Genomic DNA, 15,063 nt, shown 5'->3' with positions numbered 1-15,063 from the left:
AACTCCCTATCCTCCCGCCTCAGCCTCCAGAGGGCTGGAATTACAAGCGTGTACCACTATCCCAGCAACTAGCGTCCTCACTGGGTCGGGAGTTAATGTGCTGGGGCCGCTCCAAAAGATGAGGCGCGAGTCTCCCCCGACTCCCCCTCGTGGCTCCTGGCCCAGCTCCCAGCGCAGGGTCCCCACTCCAGGGCCACCGAGGTGCAGACTGAGCATGAGCAGAGGGCCGGGCGAGGCCCCGCCCCCTCGCCGCCGCAAAGGGGGCGGGACCCAAGGGCTCGCAGTCCGCGCTTCCGCCCGGACGCCGTTTCCTCCGGGACGCGGTTTCTCCCGCCGGCCACTCCGCCGGCTCCGGAGTCGCTCCCTCGTTGGCCCGCCGGCCCCGGGATGGCCCCGAAACTCCCGGACTCTGTGGAGGGGCTCCGTGCCGCCGGCAACCAGAGCTTCCGCAACGGCCAGTACGCCGAGGCCTCCGCGCTCTACGGCCGCGCGCTGAAGCTGCTGCAGGCGCGAGGTACGAACCCGGCCCCCATGTCTCCCCCCCACACGACCTCCCCTCGGCCGCTCGGACGCCTCGCTCCCGAGCCGGCTTCCTGGGGCGTCCCTCCCCCGCGGCCCTGCAGCCCTTCCCTCCAGGCTCTCCGCCCCCGCCTGAGCGCGGCATCTTACCAGAAACTTCCCTGGCCCCCTTTATTTTCCACATGATTTTTTTTTTTTATAACTGCCTTCTCTTCTCGCATCCTCAAGTTACTCCGGCCTCCTTCCCATCACCCCTGAACTGAATCCTCCTTCCCCACAACTGTTTGTTGTTGTTTTTTTTTAATTAAATATCTGTTAAGCACCTGTTGTATACCCATTCCCTATTGAACTTTCTGCGGAATTTGGGAGAGGAGGGGGCGATCCTTAAGCTAGTAAATAAGTACATATAGACGTCTGGGATAATTAAAGCTATCAAAAAGACTGATACCAGCCGGGAACTGGTGGCTCACACCTGTAATTCTAGCTATTCAGGAAGCTTAGGTCTGAGAGGATCGTGGTTCGCAGCCAGCCCAGGCAGGAAAGGCGACGAGACTCCCAAGTAGCCACCTGGAAACCGGAAGTGGAGCTGTGGCTCCAAGTGATAGAGCACCAGCCTTGAGCAAAGGCCCAGACCCTGAGTTCAAGCCCCAAACGCACAAAACATAAAGAGTGATACAGTGAGGTAATCGAATTATCTGTGGCACCCCGTTACGGTGGCAAGTCAATTTGTAAAGAAGGGATAGATATTTCACCAGATGGCGGGATGATGGAAGCCCAGAGCACAAAGGCTGAGATCTCCAGATGGAGGAAACGGCCATTACAAAAGCCCTCAGAGCCAGGCACCTGTGGCTGAAGCCTACAGTCCTAGCAATTTAGGAGGCTATAATCTGAGGATGATGGTTTGAACTGCCTAGGCAGACAAATCAAATCTGAGAGACTCCCAATTAATTGGAGTTCATTTCCAACTAACTAGCAAAAAGCCAGAAGTAGAGATGTGGCTCCATTGCTAGAGGGCTGGCCTTGAAGCAGAAGGCTAAGGGAGAGCACCCTGGCCCACAGTTCAGTACTGGCACACACAAACACAAAGGTCATCAGAGTAAGCACAGTGTGCCCAAAGCACAATACTGTATTTCCAATAGGAAATACATGAGAGAAGCAGAGCTTCTTGGCCCAAGGCCTCTTGAGAATATTTTATCCAAGGACTCCCATTGGTTAAAACGTTCCTAACTTTAGACATTTTCAGTTTAATACCTATTTCCTTTTGCCTTCCTCCTACTACTTTGTTGGCTCGTATTTGTTGAATGCTCAATTCTATAGACATTACCTTTATCTATATTATGACCTTACCCATAAGACACTTAGAAATGAGAAACCTAGAAGAAATTGCCTACCCTAGGGTTAGACAGTCAAGATATGTCCAAGACAGGATTTGCACATGTATCTGTCTGATATAGACCAATTTTTTAATCATTTAGACTTCCTCAAGTCTCCAAATTAAAACCTTTTTGGGCTCACCTGCTCAGACCAACATCATTTGAGGTGTTGATAATTGTGCATTTTTCTTTCTCGCCCACCCAGCTGTTGTAGAAAAGCTGTGCTTTTGCGTTTATTCCCTAGAAAAACTGGCCCAATGTTTAAATTTAGCAGGGACCACAGTTTGTTTCTACTCCAACTACTGATTTTTGTGGTAATTTGTAGGCAAATTTCTTGATTGCTCTGATCATTTTTCTTGCTCTTGGAAGAAGGAACACAGGGAGCAACCTAATGCTAGGAACCTTCTCAGCAAGTCTGTGAAGTGATACTTTCGTGTGGTAGGTGCATATACATGATCAAGTGACTTGCTCAGACTGGCTGGATTGTAGGTTCTCTTGGTGTTTTCATATGCCATTGCTATTTCTAAACAGACGTGCTCTGGTGACTCGGGATGCATTACAGCCTATACTTGCTTCTTGCAAGGATAAGGCTGTGTTTTATCTCCATACTTTCTGGCTCAGGGCCCAGCAAGATAAGAAAATGGCTATTTTAATCATGTTTGCTATTGTTGCTGTTGAATGAAAGATATCAAATATCAGCATGGTATCATGATGCTTGGTGAAAAAAAGCAAGTTACCAAAGGATAGGAAATGTGATGCTACTTAGGAAATGCTGTAGTAGATATAAATGATACTGTATCTTATCTGTGACTACATGTATAATAAAAATAGGCAAGTGCCAGTGTCTCATACCTGTAATCCTAGCTACTCAGGAGACTTGAGACCTAGAGGTGGATAGCAGTTCCAGACCAGCGTGAACCAAAAAGTTTGCAAAACTCCCATCTCCAAACTATCCAGGAAAAAAGTAGGGCTCTAAGTGAAACTCAAGTAGTGGAGCACCAGCCTGACAAGTACAAGGTCCAAACCTCAGAACACCCTCCCAAAAAAGAAATAGACAGTGCTTATATAAGTTTCAGGATTGTGCTGGCCCCTGAAAAGGGAGCACAGGGATAAGGATGAGAATGATTGGGACTTCAGGCATATCAAAAATAAAGTAAATTTAAAGATTGCAAATAAATATCAGTATGCTAAATATAGTAGTAGGTATTGAATATTATACAGCATTTCTTGTGTTTCAAAATTTTCAAAAAACATTTTCAGTCTGGGATATATATCTAGGCATGGAGTTACTGAGCCTCGCTTAGTTTTTCTGTTTGCTTTGTTCTTTTTATTTTGTTTTGCTTAAAAAAAAATTTTTTTTTCCAGTCCTGGAGCTTGAACTCAGGGCCTAAGCACTGTCCCCAAGATTCTTTTTGCTCGTGGCTAGCACTCTACCATTTGAGCCACAGCGCCACTTCCAGCTTTTTCTATTTATGTAGTGCTGAGGAATCGAACCCAGGGTTTCATGTATGCTAGGCAAGCATTCTGCTGCTAAACCACATTCCCAGACCCTCTTTTATGTTTTTAATGAGCATTTTTTTTGTTTGTTTGTTTGTGACCCATATAGTCAGTAAGAAGAGGTTAACATATATTTGGGATTGGGGGGGGAGGGATTGCTTGGGGTTTGAACTCAGAGCCTCAGTTGCCAGAATGCTTACGCTCTTGGCCATAAACATTATCTTTAAAATTGAGAATCACAGCCACAGGGAAGACACAGATATGTATCATTCCTGAGAGTAGGATTTTCTTTAGCAAAATAATTAGTAACTCCTTTTTGGATAGCTGGAATTCCTCTGAATTCACCATAGTCTTAGTAGACCAGCTCAGTTACTAACTGGCAGAGTGAGGCAGGAGCCACCTGCTTGTGTTTTGTTTTTTGCCTTGGGCCAATTCAATGCTGGAGTGAAAAATTGAGAAGATGCTTGGTTCCCTGTAATGGCAACATGGTCAGTCAGTGCCCTGTCCTGGTCAGTGCATGTAAGAATGACAAACATGCCAGCTAGCGCTAGCGAGCAAGCCTGATCAGGTTATAGTCATCTCTGCTGCCTTTCTCCAGAGCCTCGAGCTTCAGGTGAAAGAACAGAACGTATTGTGTCTCCAGACATCTGTTTCCCAAAGTGATGATCTTCTCTTCCTGCTACCACTTGGGCAGGTTCTGCAGACCCTGAAGAGGAAAGTGTTCTCTACTCCAACCGCGCAGCATGCCACTTGAAAGATGGAAACTGCACAGATTGTATCAAAGACTGTACTTCGTAAGTGACCTGGGGCAACTTTTGGGTCCCTGAAAGTCTGGGTTCATCTGTTTTATTTCTTCCTTGGAAGCATCTTACCAGTTATATTGGTGATAGATACTAGCAAGTATCATCAAGCCTCTAAGAACACCAGGCTTTACTTATTAGTCCTTGTGCCTTTGAGTTGTGCCTTTGGAGTTCAGCTCTGCTGCTGTTGCAAAGGGAGATGGGTGGGTAGTTAGAGGTAGGCTTTAAAGCATTCACGAGTCATGGGACCTGTGGTGAGATAAAAGTTGCAGATCAGTGACTGGCTTGCTGAATGTTTTTGTCTGGGATGGCTGTGGGTAGGAGGGAAGTGAGAGGGGAGGAAAGAAGGAAGAATTGAAAGTAGATTATCACTGAAGAAGCAAAGAGAACGAAAATGGGTATCTGTCAATGACCAGTGATAGATAACACTGAACAGTTGTTCATATCTCTCCCTTCTTGGGACCAGGCTAATGCCTTTGCTCATTTCTAAACTAGCACATAGCCCCTCCTGATCTGTGGCATTGCCTTACATTGGTGCCCTGCTGCTAGGTGGGAAAGGAGTAGAAAGTAAGCATGCTGGTAGAACTTACACCAGGTTTCCTTCTTAAGTGCTCATGACCCACCCTATGGGTTAAGTTTACCCACCTTTCCAGGCAGAACTGAGTTCCTGAATTTCCTGGGGTACCATTTCTAGGATGGCAGAGGTAGCATCCCAACAGAACCTCAGCTGACTCCAAAGTGTGTTTATCACTCATACAGGATTTCAGTGTAGAAACATCTAGTAGCTTGAAAGCTGTGAAGTTCTTACTCTTCTTAAGAGAATGAAGATATGAAAGTTGATGTATATGCATGCAAATTTCACATTAATGGGTCTCTGCCCTCCTTTCCCTCCTCACTTGAAACTAAGTTGAAAAGTTCCTGTTTCAGAGCAAATGGCTTTCTGCAGAAATTGCTTCTAGTGCATGGGCCCCACCTAGAAGAAACTATGGGTCAGCCCTAGGGTCCCATCAGGAATGTGATAGTTTGCTTTCTATTTTTAAGAGCACTGGCCTTGGTTCCCTTCAGCATGAAGCCCCTGCTGCGTCGAGCATCTGCCTATGAGGCGCTGGAGAAGTACCCCCAGGCCTATGTTGACTATAAGACTGTATTACAGATTGATAATAGTGTGATGTCAGCCCTGGAAGGCATCAATAGGTAAGCCCAACTCACTGCAGGTCTTCTCCATGGAAGTTCTCTGTGATCAGCCCATTGCTGATCTTGGTTATCTTCTAAATGGCATTCCTTTGACTAGACTTAGAAAACTATCATGTGGGCAGAGTTTGCAAGGAGAACCTGCTGTCTTTAGTAGGTGTTTACGGAGTCACAATTTTTTTTTATTCCCCCTAGATTTTTTTAAAAAATGTATTATAAAGGTGATGAACATGGGGGGATTACAGTTAAATCAATAACATAATGAGTACATTTTAAATACTGTTACCCCATCCCTCATTTTCTCCCACTTTTTAAATTAAATCTCAGAGCATTCAAGAAATGTTAGGTGCTTTCCTGACTTTTAGACTGAGAAAACTATAAAACAGAACATTCTTGGGGAATATGTAGTTTGGGTAGGGCAAAGTTAAGTATCCTTAACAGGCAGTGCGGATTACCACATACTGTATGTACTATGACCAGTCCTAAGGGAAGGAGTGTCATGGTAGGTGATCTGAGAAGTAACATGTGTATGGGTAGCAGGCTCCATCTTGTTCCTTTGTTATACCCATGTTTAGAGAATATAAGCAGATGGTTTGGGCTAGAGGAGGTAATTCTAGCTCTTGTGAAAGAGACTATCTTAAAAGAGCCTGTCTTTCCCTGAGGTTTGTAAAAGGAGTGATATAGCCTTCTTGACCTTGCTGGAAAACTTGCTGCCTTCCCTTCCAGAATGACCAGAGCTCTCATGGACTCACTTGGACCTGAGTGGCGCTTGAAGCTGCCCTCTGTCCCTGTGGTGCCTGTGTCAGCCCAGAAGAGGTGGAATACCATGCCTTCAGAGAACCACAAAGAGACAGTTAAAAGCAAATCCAAAGAAACAGCAACTACAAAGAGCAGAGGTAAGATGTGATTCCCTGCCTAGAGTGTTTCTATACAAATGGAACTTGTTTAGCCCAGTTATAAATTTATGTTTTTAAAAAAGAAAGAGAAAAGGTCTCTACTCAGAGCTTGTTTCCTCAGCTGTACAGTGAGGTGAAGAGAAACCTACCTTGTATGCTATAAGGATTAAAAAACATAAAGCATGCAGAACTTGCAGCCTTGCACACAGGTAAAGGGTATTTGTTCCTATTCCTCTGGTGGTAAAATAGTAAAGGGAATGTATTCATTCACATAAATGAAAGTCCAGAGAGAGTTCAGGTGAGGTTTGCCCCAGCATTTCATTACATAATCAACTTTTTTTTTTCCTGGCAGTTGTTGGGCTTGAACTCAGGGCCTGAGTGCTGTCCTTGAGTTCTTTTGCTCAAGGCTAGTGGTCTACCACTTTGAGCCACAGCTCAAAAAACTCTGGTTTTTGAGGCGTTAATTGGAGATAAGAGTCTCATGGGGACTTTTCTGCCTGGGCTGGCTTTGAACTGTGATCCTTAGATCTTAGCCTCCTGAGAAGCTAGGATTACAGGCATGATCTACTGGCACCTGGCTCATAATCAGCTTCTTTTCTCTACTTTCTTCTTGGTTGTATGTCAGCTTTGCCTTCAGACATCTCCTGGCTTTCAGCCTTACTCCATGCCTCATGATTCTCAGTTTCTTCTGGTTTGGTCAGGAGATGCGATTTTGTGACTGTCTCAGCCCCTGGCCCTCTGTCCCACCTCCAGTACTAGATGGAGATACTTCCTCAGGAACTCGTGCTCTGGGTTGATCCTTGGAGAAAGATTAGTAAGAGAAAAGAGATGAGAGGTCACAAACGAGACAAGCCACTGGAAGCCTTTACCATGTTCTAAGAGAACTGTCTCAGCCTAGCAGGCTAGGGATTGAGGTCAGGGAAGTGTAGGGATCAGGGTGGCACTTGCTCCTCTTTGTACGAGAAGTAACTATCTGGCCATGGGTAGTACTCAACTCTGGCTTGTGGGTGCCTGATAAGTTCCCCACTCTCCCTCAGGATGAAATTTGGGGTATCAGTCAACTTGATAGCTTCAAGACAGCTACCATTTACCTTATTATTCCTTTGGAGTCACTAAGCCATATGTGTTTCAGGTCCTGTGCTAAGCACTGTGACATAGGAGAGAGCAATCTTGATCTTTAGGGAGCTACTGATTAGACAAGGAACTGAAACAAGGAAACAACATTTTTAAAATACAAGGAGGAAGAATGAGTGCTGTAGAGTCCTCAAACAAGAAACTTAAATACCTAGCTTACATTTATATAGCTTGAGGTTAGGGAAAGCTGGCTATGAAGGGATAGCGATTAGCTGCAACTGAACCTTGAAGGATGAGGTCATAGGTGGAAGGGAACAGAATTCTTGGAAATTCTGGTGGAAGGAGCTGGAGAAGGAAGTGCACAGGGAGAACAGTGGAAATAAGTGTTACTACAGGGAGCAGAGTGTTGCAGAGCGCGGGTGGAGCTGAGGCTGTGTTACATCCAGTGCACGGTGTTGCTTCTAGAGAAACTAGACGTGTACATCTGGGACATGTACAAGAGTGTTCATAGCAACGTGTTTGTAACCACAAAAACAAAACCGGAAATAACCCAAATCTCTACAAGTGAGAGATTGGATAAATCCATTGTGGCATTGCCACTGAAAATGCATCAACCCCATGAATCTCGAGAGCATGTTGAGTGGGGGAAAGGAAAACCAAGTCATAAAAGAATACACAAGATTATTTATTCTGTGTGAAACTTAAAAATAGTATATAAACAAATAGTTTATTGGTATTACTATATATAGTTAAACTATAGAGAAGCCCAGAGGTAGGGGGATTTTCTTTTTTTTTTTTTTTGCCAGTCCTGGGCCTTGGACTCAGGACCTGAGCACTGTCCCTGGTTTCTTTTTGTTCAAGGCTAGCACTCTGCCACTTGAGCCACAGTGCCACTTCTGGCCGTTTTCTATATATGTGGTGCTGGGGAATCGAACCCAGGGCTTCATGTATATAAAGCAGGTGCTCTTGCCACTAGGCCATATTCCCAGCCGGAGGGATTATATTTTCTTCCAGAAGTAGATTTTATTGGAAAAGGAGCCACAGGACCTCAGAAGTCCTCCTAATTTTCTGAAGCTGGGGGATGGGTTCTGGTGTTGGTTTGTTTCCTATAGCCTTACCTTTGCCGTAAATATTCAGTATTTTAAGAAGTAGTTTTTAAAGATCAAAAAGGCAGGTGACATAGAGCCAAGGCTGAGAAGTTAATTGGAGCCACACAGTAAATGGCCTTTTTACACCAATGTGAGTAGCTTGTTCACTTTATTCTCTCTCCCTTGAAAAGCTGGGGTCGAGCTGCATGTGACCAGAGAGGGAGGGTACTCACTACAAGCTCAGACCAAAACAGAATAAGTAGACCCTGTATGCTCTTCTGAAACCCAGAAACTATAGCTTTTCTTCACTAGATGCTTGTTTAGTAGTACTCCTGCTTTGAGTCTGCAGGATATTCTATACTTTCTCATATATTCTCAGGTCTGATTCTGACATAGCCTCTTGTGGACTAGATGCTCGGCTGCATTGGTGAGGAAACTGAAGAAGTTAAGTAGGTCACCTGAGATATACCGTCTATCAAGAGGCAGTGTCAAAAGACTAGGACCTGGGTTGCTTTTATCATGTATATGTGTGTGTGTAAATACATTGGTAACAGGAGCCTTCAATCTCTTCTGAATGCAAAACTGTTTCCCAGAAAACATTAGTTGGGGAACTCATTGACTAATCCAGGAAAAATAATTTATAACAGTGTAGGCAATGGGGGGGGGGGGGCGGTGGTACTCAGTTTTGAAGAGATCTCATTGATCTCATTTGAGCACCTGCTGCTCCATGGTTTTTTCCTCTTCTGAATTTGTGTCTAGTGCCTTCTGCTGGGGATATGGAGAGAGCCAAAGTTCTGAAGGAAGAAGGCAATGAGCTTGTAAAGAAGGGCAACCATAAGAAAGCTATTGAGAAGTACAGTGAAAGCCTCTTGTTTAGTAACCTGGAATCTGCCACGTACAGCAACAGGTACCTTGCACACAGCTGCTGGCCTGGGGGATTTCAGGACATTAGACGTTTGGTTCCATGGGCTTCTGTGACTAATGGGTTCTCCAGTCCCTAGCATTTAGTCGTGTTACAACTCTGACCATGCACTTAGACCAGACCCCTTTCAGGCAGAGGGTGGCCTGGGTTTTACTAGCTCCACAGAATTTTTATTAACTATGCCCTGATAATAATAGTGTAGGAAAACACAGTGTGCTTTTCAAAAACAACCTTAAAATAAGTCTCTGTCTTTCCACTTTGCTCCATGTTGCTTCTCTAAGATGTTTCTGTTAAAAATATTGACAGATACCACTCTAAGAGTATTATCCCAGAACCAGGGAATGCAATAACTGTTGCCTGGCCTGGAAAAACAGGACAGAGTGCAGTCTGGTGTGAGGGTTAGGCTGGTGGGTATGAGAAAGACTTCGAGCACTGAGTATGCCAGCCTGGGAGTCAGGGCGCCATCCCTGCTGTACAGGGCTCGCTGCCATGCAGCTGTGTTCAGAAGTATACTTTGTAAAGCTGGTCTTCTTGTTTTAAAGGTGAGGAAACTTGAGTCTTAGAAAAGGAAAGGTCCTTTTGTACTTCCAAATTAGAAAAGGGCTTGTTTAAGCTTACCCAGCCAATAAATAATAGTGATAAAAATAAAGTCTGGCTCCATTGAGATCCATCAGGGGTGAGGAACATTGGGCCCAAAAGCCACACAAGTCCAACAGAATCATTTGGTATATGATAGGATAGACACATATCCTTCTAATTGATTGCTCATGACCTGTCTGCCTGTAACTGTATGTTACAAATTGCCAAATGAAGCTGAGGTGGGAAATCATTCCTGACAAAAACCATTTGGAAATTAATTATTGTACTGGGGCTTGAACTCAGGGCCCTGTGCTCTTGTGTAGCTTTTTTGCTCAGTTAGTGCTCTACGAGCTATAGCTGCACTTGAAGCTTTTTGGTCATTAATTGGAGATAAGAATCACATGGATGTTCCTGCCTGTGCTGGCTTCTTTTTCTTTTGTTCTTGAACTTAGTACCTGGGTGCTGTCCCTGAGCTTTTTTGCTCAAGGCTAGTGCTTTACCATTTGAGCCATAGCTACACTTACCTTTTATGTGTGCTTAATTGGAAATTAGAGTCTTGGGGAGTTTTCTGTCTGGGCTGGCTTCTAACTGTGGTCCTCAGACCTCAGCCTCTTGAATAGATAGAATTACACGCATGAGCCGTTTGGCACACAGCCTGGCCTGAAATCTTGATCGTCAGAGCTCAGTCTCCTAAGTAGCCAGGCACTAGCTTAAATATTTTTATATAAGGGGAAAAACCCACAGTTTTATTATCCTCACAGAAGAGTTAGATAGATGTATTTTTGTAAGATTTTTTTTAACAATCTTACACAAACTATTCATCTTTACTCATATTTGAAGCAACTAAAGACATAAGTTGGTATTTTCTTCCAAGTCAAAGAATTGATTTTGAGACCTAGGTTGGCTTTAGTTGTAGGAAAGTAGGCTCTGTTGATAACTGTCCTAAAAGTGTTGCTTTTTGAAGAATGTTTTGCTAATCAAATTTTAAGGGCACATCAGGTATAGACACTATTCCAATAATACAGTATTTTGTTATGTGTGCCTAGGGATCAAATCAAGGCCTTGTGCATGCTGAGCAAGTTCTCTTCCACTGAGCTATTATATACACGTGCATGCACCAGTCTTTTTTACTCATTTCAAAGTAAACTGTAGATATCTCTACATTCCAACCTAACATACCAGCATTTTTTTCATTAATTACAATTCCGTGTTTGTTTTTTTCTTAAACTAGATATCTTTTTTTTTAATCTGTTCAAGGAAAGGTTTCAGAAAGACTCTTCTTCCCTTGAAAGACCTTGATTCAGGAGAGTAAAGTAGACAGAATGATAGCCCCCAGTGAGATGATGATCTGGAATCATTCAAACCCCCTTTGCTTTACCCCTCAGTAGTGATAGCATGTCAGGCAGATCCCTTCACTCTAGCCAACTTATAAATGGCTTTTCAAAACTTCTTGTCTATAAATAGGGGTTAGGATTGTTGGGGGATACTGAAGAAGAGAAGGTAACCAGCACAAAATAGGTGCTCACAAATCAGATGACTTCTCAGCTGCCTTCCAAGTTTGTAGGGGGTCCGTGAAAAGTGACTGAACCTCTGCACTGGACTCTCCCCACCAGAGCACTCTGCCATCTAGTCCTGAAGCAGTACAAGGAAGCCGTGAAGGATTGCTCTGAAGCCCTTAAGCTGGATGGGAAGAATGTGAAGGCATTTTACAGACGGGCTCAAGCCTACAAGGCACTCAAGGTAAAAGATCCGCTGTAGCTATAGATATTCATGCTGGTACTGGCACTTCAGAGTGCATTTGAAGGTGAGGCAGATACTGCTGGGTTCCTCCTTCTGGGCCCCAACATAGCTCACAACATATACAGGCCAGAGTTTGAAAATGGTCTGCTGCATTGCACCTGTCCCATGCCCCAGCTAGGTCTCACCTCCTCCAGGTCCCTTCCCCACACTCTTCTCTTCCATTAGGACTATAAATCCAGCCTTGCAGACATCAGCAGCCTCCTACAGATTGAGCCCCGGAATGGCCCTGCACAGAAGTTACGTCAGGAAGTTAACCAGAGCCTGAAGTAAAACCCCCAGTGGGCAGCAGGAACCCTCTGCCTGACATCCCAGAGAAGCCTGGAGCCTCCTCCCCTGCATCTACCCACCCCGGACACCCAGCATGCCCCCAAGGGAGCTTCAGAGTACCCTCCTTAGCCCCTCTGAGAGGCTTTGCTTGTTCAAATTAAGCCCAGTGTAATCAAGCGCAGGACATTGTTTTGGCAGAAAGGTACCTTCTAAGCTGAATGGGTAGTTGGGAGTCCTGTCCCCATCCACCTGCCTCAGACAGCAAATGGTTGGCTTTGTCCTGCAGGCTGCCCCTGTGGCTTCCCCAGACCCAGCCTTTCTGCAGTTAATCCGAACAAACTGAGCTGGGGTAGGGAAGGTTTGACAAGTGAAAACTCCTGACCCACCTACACCCAGAGCAGCCTGTTGAGCTGGTTCTCCAGGGCTGCCATCTCCCCAAGGGCACAGTCTGCTGTGTCTGCGCCCCAGTGCCTTTAGTCGGGCCCTCCTTTGGGAAGGCAGAGCCCTGACCTGTGGAGTCTCTGTCCTTGACTCTGTGCTGCTGCCTTCTGTGTGGAGCTACCTAAGCTATTTCAAGAGCTCAGTGGTGATGGCCGTTCTCCTGGGATGGAGAGAGAGGCCTCTTTGAGGTCAGTATCCTTCCAGTCTGGGCAGGAACTTGCCTTTTTCCCCCCAAACATGGCCCCTCAGGCTTCTTAGTTCTTTGTAATATGTTGAAGTTAATTTGGACTGATTCTGTTGAACTGTGTTTAAGCTCTTGCATTAAAAGGCTTTTACAGGTGTCTGTTCTACTTTCATTTGTACCTCATCAGCTTAACGCCTGGAACTTTGGTAATAATAAAGCTGTTGATTCTTGGGCATTTATCCATCTGTTGAACAAATTTACTGAACTGTTTGCAGTCGAGTAGGAAGGTAAGAACTAAATCAGATAACTGGCCACATGTAAAGCCACAGCAAGAGCATCATGAAGGAAGCATCTGACAGTTTTGCCTGCCTCTGTGGGGCACACTTGGGGATAAAGATCACAGTGTACAATGGAGGGTAAAGGTCCCCAGGACTTACAGACCTAGAACTGAGTTCTATGGAGAAAGGCTAATGCCAGCCAGCATAGATACAGTTCAAATAGACAGCATCTGCAGAACATCTGAGTTAAAGGACTTGCAGAGAAAGAACAAGAGCAAAATGCCCAAGAGCAAAACAGCCTGGCTGTAGGATCTGGCCTCCCTTTCCTGGACTGTCTTAGTCAAATTCCTTTGACCTTAATGAAGTAGAACTCTCATGGCTGCACAGAGCAAAGCATCATCACAGTGGTGCCACAGAAGTCCGCCATAGAGGCTCAAGGATGAGGCCTTTGCTTATCTCCAATAATCAGCCCTACAATATTAATCAGACCAGGCCCCCGCCACCACTACCACCCCCAGCTACCCCTGACGTGGCAAGGATACTTTCCTCCTTGGTTTATTTGTTTTGTTTTGTTTTTGTTGCCAGTCCTGGGGCATGGACTCAGGGCCTGAGCACTGTCCCTGGCTTCTTTTTGCTCAAGGCTAGCACTCTACCTCTTGAGCCACAGCGCCACTTCTGGCTTTTTTTCTATATATGTGGTGCTGAGGAATCGAGCCTAGGGCTTCATGTATACGAGACGAGCACTCTTACCACTAGGCCATATTCCCAGCCCACTTTCCTCCTTGGGACCTGCCCTGTCACTGCATCCTCTTAGGCAGGTCTGACTCCCAATCTGATTTGCAGTGAGTCTAGTGGCAACACCCACAACTGACTTAGCCTTTTGTCTTCTCTGGCTCTGCTAGTGCAAACAGCCAGGCCACAGCATTTACAACCAAAGAGGCTTCTGTACTTAGGAACACTATAATGTGAGCTTTCTCATCACCTCATGGCTTTTCTTTTTTTGGCCTCTCTTTTTGCTCAAGGCTAGCACTCTACCACTTGAGCCACAACACCACTTCTGGCTTTTTCTATATATGTGGTGCTGAGGAATCAAACCCAGGGCTCCATGCATTCAAGGCAAGGACTCTACCACTAGACGATATTCCCAGCCCACCTCTTGAATTTTGTCCTTCCTCTAACAAGGAAGAGACACCCCTGTGAGGAAGCCTGATCTCATGATGGAGGGAGACCAAAGGACAGTAGAGGTGCAGTGAGGCCAGGGAAGGCTGTGGCCAGAGTCCTGCTAAATAAACCCAGGCTAGGATGATGGTAGCAGATTTAGAGAAAAGTTGAAACATTCAAGAGGGGTTAAGTGATTTCCTATGGAAGATGAGAAGAGGAAAACGAAGGGGTAGGGAAACCCTCAGATTCTGGCTTTTGCAAGAACACTTGAAGAATCGGGGATGCTGTCACAGGGCTGTTTTGTTTTTGCTAATCGTGGGGCTTGAACTCGGAGCCTGGGCACTATCACTGAGCTCTTTAGCTCAAGGCTAGTATTCTACCACTTTGAGCCACAGTGGCACTTCCAGTTTTCCGACCTGGAAATTGGACTTTGCTGCCTGGGCTGGCTTTGAACTGATCCTTAGATCTCTGCCTCCTGAGTAGCTACAATTACAGGCATGAGGGACCAGTGCCAGACAATAATAAGGTTGGTTTTTGACAATAGCTTAAAAATGTTACTGGGATACGAAGAAATGAGGGCAAGTAGGATGTGAGATCTATGGTCTAGGAGCCCCCTAAGCCAGCCTGGGCTAAAGAAAAAAGCAAACATCCTAGAGTATATAGAGTATATAGAGTAAACAGAAGATGTGGCTATAAAGTTAGATATCAAGAAAGTAGAGAAAAGTCCTAGTAACTAGACCTGAAGAATGGAGCATTTGGAGGAAAGGGTGTGAGTGCACAGGGACATGGGGGAGGGGGTTAGTCTGCGAATGGAGACATTAAGGCAGAATGCGGTAGTGTTGAGAAATGGTGGGTGGGTGTTGCTGGTAAACTTACAGCAGTACCAGTGTGTGCTTCACTACTGTCTTTTTTGTTTGTTTTGTTTATCAGTGTTCAAATATTTTATTACCACTGCCTACAGAAATTTAACACTAGTATCTGTGCAATAGTTCT

General features: G+C 45.2%; 1 protein-coding gene across 1 annotated transcript; it reads left to right on the top strand.

The window, feature by feature from the left end:
- The first annotated feature begins 292 nt into the window (after positions 1–292).
- On the top strand, positions 293–12,788 carry Tomm34 (translocase of outer mitochondrial membrane 34). Its single transcript, XM_048349491.1, has 7 exons — positions 293–514; positions 4,084–4,183; positions 5,231–5,383; positions 6,107–6,276; positions 9,198–9,345; positions 11,553–11,679; positions 11,905–12,788. The coding sequence occupies exons 1-7, from the start codon at positions 388–390 to the stop codon at positions 12,007–12,009; spliced, it is 930 nt and encodes a 309-aa protein (XP_048205448.1). The 5' UTR covers positions 293–387; the 3' UTR covers positions 12,010–12,788.
- The last annotated feature ends 2,275 nt before the right edge of the window (positions 12,789–15,063 follow it).

Source organism: Perognathus longimembris, chromosome 6 (genome assembly GCF_023159225.1).
Source record: "Perognathus longimembris pacificus isolate PPM17 chromosome 6, ASM2315922v1, whole genome shotgun sequence".
Taxonomy (NCBI): Eukaryota; Metazoa; Chordata; class Mammalia; order Rodentia; family Heteromyidae; genus Perognathus; species Perognathus longimembris.
The sequence above is the reverse complement of the archived record's forward strand: the minus strand, read 5'-3'. Positions and strand labels throughout refer to the sequence as shown.